Source organism: Phallusia mammillata, chromosome 8, assembly GCF_965637545.1.
Source record: "Phallusia mammillata chromosome 8, kaPhaMamm4.hap1.1, whole genome shotgun sequence".
Classification (NCBI taxonomy): Eukaryota; Metazoa; Chordata; class Ascidiacea; order Phlebobranchia; family Ascidiidae; genus Phallusia; species Phallusia mammillata.
The window spans coordinates 14,086,575-14,094,091 of NC_137259.1; the positions used below are offsets into that span (position 1 = coordinate 14,086,575).

Sequence of the window (7,517 nt, forward strand, 5' to 3'; positions counted from 1 at the left end):
CTTAACACAACACAAAGCTGTGCTTTTAGAGTTAGACTGTCCGGGAATCCAAGAAACTATGCCACTGAACAGATGTTAGCCTATTCTACGGGAAGAAGATTGTGATCCAGTAAAGAACAAAATAGTCAAGTTTGAGTGCAATACAATTCTTGTGATCGTTTTACCTGCTCAAAAAAGCACAATCGGAAAAAAAATTAACGTAACATCATTGCACATGAATGAACCTAAAATTAATAAACATCAAAGGTTTATCGATAAAATATCATAATCGTGGAATCGATGTCCTTCTGAGAATGAGCGAATCCAACTTGGTAAGTTTTGTTATTGGCAGTCCCACTATAACCGTTCCAGTCTAAAAAATAAATATCGTGTACAAATTGATGTTTCCCAGAGAGTATTGTGTATATTTACTGTTGTCACTTGATGCTAATGTCGCAATAACAACCTGTACATAAACTCACCGAGAAAATCGTTATATTCTTTCAAATGGCTCAACTTGTTTCGGACTCCGCCCACGCAAACGAACCGACTGAAGGAATTCTCAACTCTGCAGATAAAGTGGTCGAGAAACAATGATTAGACTTACCCATCAAAACAAATTACACACCTCTATTACGAACATGGATTAGCAGGCCTAAAGTCGTTTGTACAACAAACTATGCTTCTGACATACACTGTAAAATTTGTGAAATTCGCTTAACGCGCTTTATGCAGTCAAACATGGCGCTGTTTTTGTCGGCATTCTTAAGAGCTGTTTTGCAACGATTTAACAACGTTAAACTGACTTGACGGCTGGACATAAGGCGTAAACGCTTCCAGTTTCTCCAAAACTTCGAAGCTGAAGAAAACCAGTAGGCATTGGTCCGACGCTAGGTGGCAGCATATTCTCCACCACTGAAGCATCGCCAATCGTATACTCAACCGGAACCGTGAGCGCTTGCTTCGAAACATCACATTCAGGACCTAAAGTACAAACAAATTAAAGTTTTAAACAGTTTCGATTCTAGTCAACCAGATCAAATGCTTGATACTAAAATGTTCTGAAATTGTCACTTACAGAAAACTTGTGTTTCCGACACGATCTCAAGGATTTTTTTCATTGCGTTTGTCATTTCTTGGTTAGATAATTCACTTCCGTTTTTTCTGCAGAAAACATTGATAGCTGTTATTTAACTAAGAGATAACCAACTCCGTTTCGAAGCAAAAAATGCAATATACAATTAAGTGCTAAAATATATTTTTGCTGTAGCCTAGTGCCTAGTCGACTCGCGTGTACAACTTAAAAAGTAGAGTTTCAAATCAACCTACATGTAAATGTGGCTACATATAGGCCTACAGCTTAGCCAAGTTTTTGTTGCAAATTTTCCATAAAACTCTTTCAACAATTTTACACGTTTAAATACCGTAAGACCGTTTTTACAGTATATGGATTTGAAGAAACTGACCTTGATAATAGTGTGTATCCCATATATAGGTTTGTTGGAGGTCCGTCAACTGCGTGCATATTATACTGATAACTGATCCCTTCGCTGCGTTGAACGAACAGTCGCGCCTCAGTAGAACCCCAGATCTACAATTCATAATGTAAGGTCAACAGGTAGACAAGGATATCACTTGACCACTCGTACCTTAGCAGATGATATGATGAAGAATACATCACATATACTTGGAGTGGTCAAGCCATACTTGCATGTTGCGTCGTAAGTCAACACAAAGTTTTCATTGCTTAGACTTTCGTTATAATACTTCATTTGGCACAGGCTTGGTGTGTCAGAGTTTATCTAAAAACATATTTTTGGTAAAAAATAAATATTGGCTGCAACAGAAACTGATGAAGTATGGTTTAACATCTTAGAATGTGTCAAAGCGCTTACCTCTATGTTAAATAATCTGCTGCTGGAGTCGAAATTTCCCACTGCCAACAAACCAAAAAACGGATATGATGTAGAGCTGGACCAAATAGAGTTGCTCAAAGGACATCTACACCAAGAAATCGGGTTTAAAATGTTAAAATTTTTGTCAAACAATGTCACCGAAATGACGTTTTTGATTACGCTGTAAACAAATGACATGTCATATGTCACACTAAGCAAAAAATGTAACTGTTTGATAACTGCAAATAATTGGGTTTCAATGCAACCGTTTTTTAACTGATGATAGACCAACCCAAACGTGTTACAGTATCGCATTTACTTTCGTTGTTTTAACGTTAACCGTTTGGTTTGTATGAAATCGTTTGGCCGAAACCAAATGGTCGTCGAATTGTTAACATGGCGAACAAACCTCAATTGGGTCAACCACTAGCTTTATTGTTGCCCTGTACCTGTAATCTTTTTTAAATGATAGGTCGTTGTTGTTGCATTTTGGGAGACTGACCTAAAAACAAATTGGTTTAGATTTAATATGCAAACAATGGACGTCTTTTTCTAAACCCAATATACAAACCCCCAATCCATATGGGCCAAACATTCCGCTACCGTTATCTGTGATTGTGTTCGTTATTTCATAACTATAAAAATAGAAGTTAGAAATTTCTGCCGTAACGCTAGGAAACGTTTCAACTAGTCCACCCAAAACTGGGTTTATGTCAGGAAGTCCATCTGAAACTAAAGTTAAAGGGTGTCAAATTAACAGAAATTAACACTAAATAATACGAAGTGTGGATAAGGTTGGCGTTGGCGAGCATGGCTTTACGTCGTTTACGACCTCGAATGAAGTGGTTGGGCAACATTTTTGCATTGTAGGCTATCTGATTTTTATTACACACTAAGCTTTTCCACAACAAAAAAGATGTTGCATCAATCTAGCGACGTATCACAAACAAATGCCATTGAAATTTAAAAAGCATTGAACCTGATGTAAAAATTGGTGTTTTAAAATTTTTGAAAACCGATATTAGCAATATTTATCTACCACGTCACAACATACACATGTCTTGGCCTGTGTTGGTGATTGAAAGAAGGATTTTTGCCATAGCTTCTTGTATTTCATTTTCATCAATTTGTTCCTTGGATAAGCTGAAATAGATTAAGTTGTAACTTGCTTTCCTATGATCCGTGTCATGCAACAAGTACGTTTGTTTACACTACAGCATACAGTTGAGGTAAGACAACAATAGAAAAGACAAAGCAAGAAACTTCTAAACTTAATTTCCAGTAATGGAAATACTGAAGTGATTTGACACGAGTCCGACTTATGCCACCTTTTTCAAAGACTTGACTTGAGTTTTAGCTGTGAAAAGACATGATTTGGACTTGCAAACAAATGTAGTACATGTCAAGACCAACTATTTGCTTTTAAGCGCTTACTTTACTGTACAAATGATTTAGTTTAGTGCATGACGTTACTGTCCACGCTGTTTAAGGAGTGTCACTTGACATGTTGACTCTATGCAAATATAGGGAAGCAGTTGGTGGCTTAATCTCGCTGTGATGAAGTAGGGTCAATTTTATGGTAAAAAATGACGCGATAAACTATTCCAAAAAAATACCCATATCCAAACCTTAAAACTTCCTTTCAATAATTTTTTATGACTTGCCTCAAACCCCAAACGACTTGCCTTGAGACTCGAACCCCTTTTGACTTGGGGCTCAACTTATAGGACGTCCCAGTCCAAACCTGTCAATTTCCTAACAGATCACAATTGTTTGTTGGTTTGATTTCGAACTTTGGTGACAGGCAACACCTAAATGCGTTCTGCTCTCACAATGTCTCTGCTGTGGAAGTGCCTGTTTTATTGCAAGTCTTAAACCATTTTTTATTATAATCTTTTTGAATTGGTGACTTCAATTTGGTTTGACCCATCATGGTTAACTGGGTTGCAGCAATGTCACTTAAGTTCTTGCTTAAGGAAACACAAGTTGCTAAGTGAATATGAGTCAATTGTGCTGATTACTCAGGCATCTGTGCAACATTTACTAACAGGTTGGGTGTGACTTACCTAGAAAAGAGTGAATACCCAAACATCTGATTAGACAATATCGGAGAACTTCTTAGTTCACTGCCGTAATAACTGGCTTCTGGTAAAACAATATACTCTGGAAAGTTTTCTGTTGATAGCCAATCCTAAAAAGGGAATGTTTTTAGACACACATAAATTGTTTGTAGTTAAGTTTTAGTCTTACCACAGGGTTTATAACCACAAACAAAACATCACATATGCTCTTTGTGGAGACCCCAAATCTACAAAGGGCGTGATATTGCATTTTATAGTTTCCATGTGTAAGATTTCCTTGGAAATTATTGTATGGTTCCTTAATAATTCTATAAGATGTCACCTTGACAAATCCACAAAAATTGTTAGTATCTCTGGAGTGTACATATTTAAGAAATAAATGTGCAAAACAGCTTTAATATGGTGGTTCACAACCTGAATTTCTCACTTAACAGTTCTTCATTCCTTCCAAACAGACTACAAAATAGATGCTAAACCAAACAAAGATCACTTGAAATAGTTGTTTTATGAACTTTACAGGTCTTATTCCCAGAGCTAAAGTGTCTGATTACAAACCACATGAACAAACTAAAGTAAATTCTTTCCCTAAAGTTTTAAAATTTTCCTTTGGGAGGAGTTCTTTTCTGGTAAGGAACCACTGCTGTAACTAAACAAATTTTTCTAGACAAGTATAGTTAAATCATGTAAATCAAGAATTTGCTCACTCTCATAGAAAAATCTGACAAAACAATGTCAGATACATCCCCCACTGCCAAGATTCCAATAAATGGATGAGACTTTCTGCTTGACCATATGGTATTTGTCTCTTTACAACTGAGAAAAACACTTGTGAAGAATCAAAACTTTCCAAATACAAAACAGTGACACACTTACCTGTAACTTGCATCATATTCAATAGGCCCAAAATCACAGCTTCCTGCATACAGTTGAATCTGAATACAAATGTTTTATCAATGTTTAAACATTTGTGATCATAAAGGCCACCAAGAAAAATCATTGGTTCAACAAAAGCAAACGTACCAATTATTTTTGTACAAATTATTCGTTTCAACATTGGCATGAAATTTGAAAGTTTAAATTGAATATGAACATGTTTAAAATTAAAAACCACTTCATTAAAAAAAATTGTTTACAAACATACAAAAGCCCCTCTAGGAGTGTACATTCCACTTTCTTTGTCTGTGATGTAGTTATTTTTATTCTCATAAGAATAATCATAAAAACCAGGAATTTCTGAGGTAACTTCATTGGCCCTTGATGCCAAGTTGTTTAGTGTTGTTTGAACATCAGGATATATGTCTACATAAATAACATAGCAGAAAACAGAAAGATTATTCAGACATGCAAATTTAAACGTGAATTCAAATCAAAGAAAGGTTGCTTGCACAGCTGCCTTAAAATGATTCCGTTTGCCCATGTTGCTTACAGCTATTTAGTCAATTTTCAACCTATTGGTCCTAGCTTAAACTTTACAACAAAAAGTGTTTTATCCAATCTGCAGCAGCAAACCAATAAATGTTTTCACAAAAACAAATTTAGAAGCTGTTTAACCTAGTGCAAAATTCAAAATAAACTTACAATTGGAAGGTTGTAGTGGGTATTTATTGACAAAGAGGTTTTTCAGATTTCCACCATTTTCAGCTAAAAACTTATTATTGGTTTTGTATTCTAGAAAACTTGCTTTACTGCTTTCCTCAACTGGCACATTGTTTTCTACATGACGTATCATCACATCACTAGCCTGTTCAAAGATCAAGAAAAATTAAACACACAACCCCACCATGACAATATGTGTAGAAAGAGTTTGTAAAAATACACTTACTTGAAGGTCATGATAGGCATTACTTTTGAAATCAGATCTTGTACATGTGACTATACTTCCAAACACATTTTCATTCACCCAGTTTTGATAATCTGTGTAAATACAATGTTAAAAACGTTCTTGATATGGTTAAGCTTGGTTTGCCAACGGGAATTCTGCTTTTTATATGCATCAAGTAAAAAACTTTTATTGGTCCCATGCCACTATTTAAATAGGCCCAATGAAATGAGCCACCAACGTTGTTGCAAAGCAGAAACAAAGTTTAAACTGAAAGTTAAATTGTAACAACAAATATTTGTTTCAATTCTTCAGCCGAGTGTCAATAACCGAAATTGCCCAACAATGCAAAATTGTATCATTGTTTTCAAACTCTGAACATGGCTTTATTTAACACTTGCTAATGTTTAATACAGTAAAAAAGTTGCTTCCATGTAAGTTACAAAAACGTTTTACCAGCCTAGGCCAACAAACAAACAAACAACAACAATTAAACTACCTGTTGTAAGTTGATTGTGGTTGGGAAAGAACCAGGCGTCGCCATAGTTAACTTCGTCAAAGCCATTTTCGTTTACAGTAGCAACCAAAGTCCAACCTCCAGCTTCCAAATCGCAATAAACCTAAAAAACAAATCATAAAATTGGACATGGTGAAAAATGTTACTATTTCAATCTCTATTTCTACCGTGATTAAATGTTTTTTATTTTGAAAATGCATATACGCTGGAGAACTGATTAAAAGTAAAACAACTGTGAAATGTTTTGCAGACTGAAATTTCAAATTTGCTAAAGTTGTTGCTTGGAAAATACCGCCAAGATAAAAGTACCGACTCTCACCTCATACGGATGAGTGCTAGGTTGAATGACGTATTTGCCGTTGACGGAGAAACCTGATTGCGCAAGTTCAAAGCAGGATCTCGCAGGAGTTGCGATTGTTCTGGATGTTATGACAGCCTCCTCGCAAGAGGAAACATCTTAAAAATTAGTTAACGTGTTGATAAGTAACATCATTGATTGTTTATGTGCCCATCAGTAAAAACAGATTTTACCTGTGTTGTTTATTTTCTTGTCCATTTCCTAAAACGTAAAAACGTGAATATTTAAAGAAATTTAGGTTAGTAAGTGAAAACCTTAGGTTAAAAAACATGAAATAAATAAGAATTTTAGTTGACTCTGATGGTATGCAGAAAAAAGATTTTCAACAGCAAATATTATGGTATATGCTATACTGCCCTTTCTTAAGAAACCGATTTAGTTAAAAAGAACAACATATTAGTTGGTCTTTTACGCAATTTTAAGGCAACATTTTTTTGAAATGTTAACTTAACAAAAGTATAAGTATGTTGCAAACTATAGTACACACATTTTCTACCTTTAAGTAATTATTCGGCCACACTTACATTGTGCACCGTGACTGTGTAACTTACTTGCCGCTAATTCCCTTAATACTTTTATAACAAAAATACAGTTGTTTAAAGAATCTTCCTAAATCTTCCTAAAAGGTTCCTAACGCTTACTCACCAAATTAACTACCAGTATCCATCCATTCAAACCAGCACAGCCAATCGTAATCAGTAAGATGATGCAAGTTAGGGCTAAGGTAGATTTCTCGACACATCTACTTACATGCTTTGGCTTCACGGTCGTTGTCACAAATGCATCTATACAAGATGCTTTTTTTTATATTACCTCGATCTGATATCAAACCTATAGTTTGCTCGAATTAGACCAGTGGTTCTTAACC

The 7,517-nt window shown here is 35.4% G+C and overlaps 1 protein-coding gene across 1 annotated transcript; it reads right to left on the reverse strand.

Annotated features, from left to right (window-relative positions):
• Positions 1–125: 125 nt before the first annotated feature.
• Positions 126–6,596, reverse strand: LOC145204358 (uncharacterized). The gene is made up of 19 exons (XM_080076871.1): positions 6,459–6,596; positions 6,274–6,394; positions 5,778–5,869; positions 5,534–5,696; positions 5,097–5,254; positions 4,829–4,887; positions 4,660–4,768; positions 4,125–4,277; positions 3,941–4,065; positions 2,929–3,017; positions 2,446–2,606; positions 2,324–2,376; positions 1,875–1,980; positions 1,629–1,781; positions 1,446–1,570; positions 1,058–1,143; positions 786–963; positions 462–547; positions 126–352 (listed from the first exon to the last, which is right to left on the reverse strand). Exons 1-19 carry the CDS (start codon positions 6,489–6,491, stop codon positions 249–251), a joined length of 2,154 nt encoding a protein of 717 aa, XP_079932997.1. The 5' UTR covers positions 6,492–6,596; the 3' UTR covers positions 126–248.
• Between the last annotated feature and the right edge of the window lie 921 nt (positions 6,597–7,517).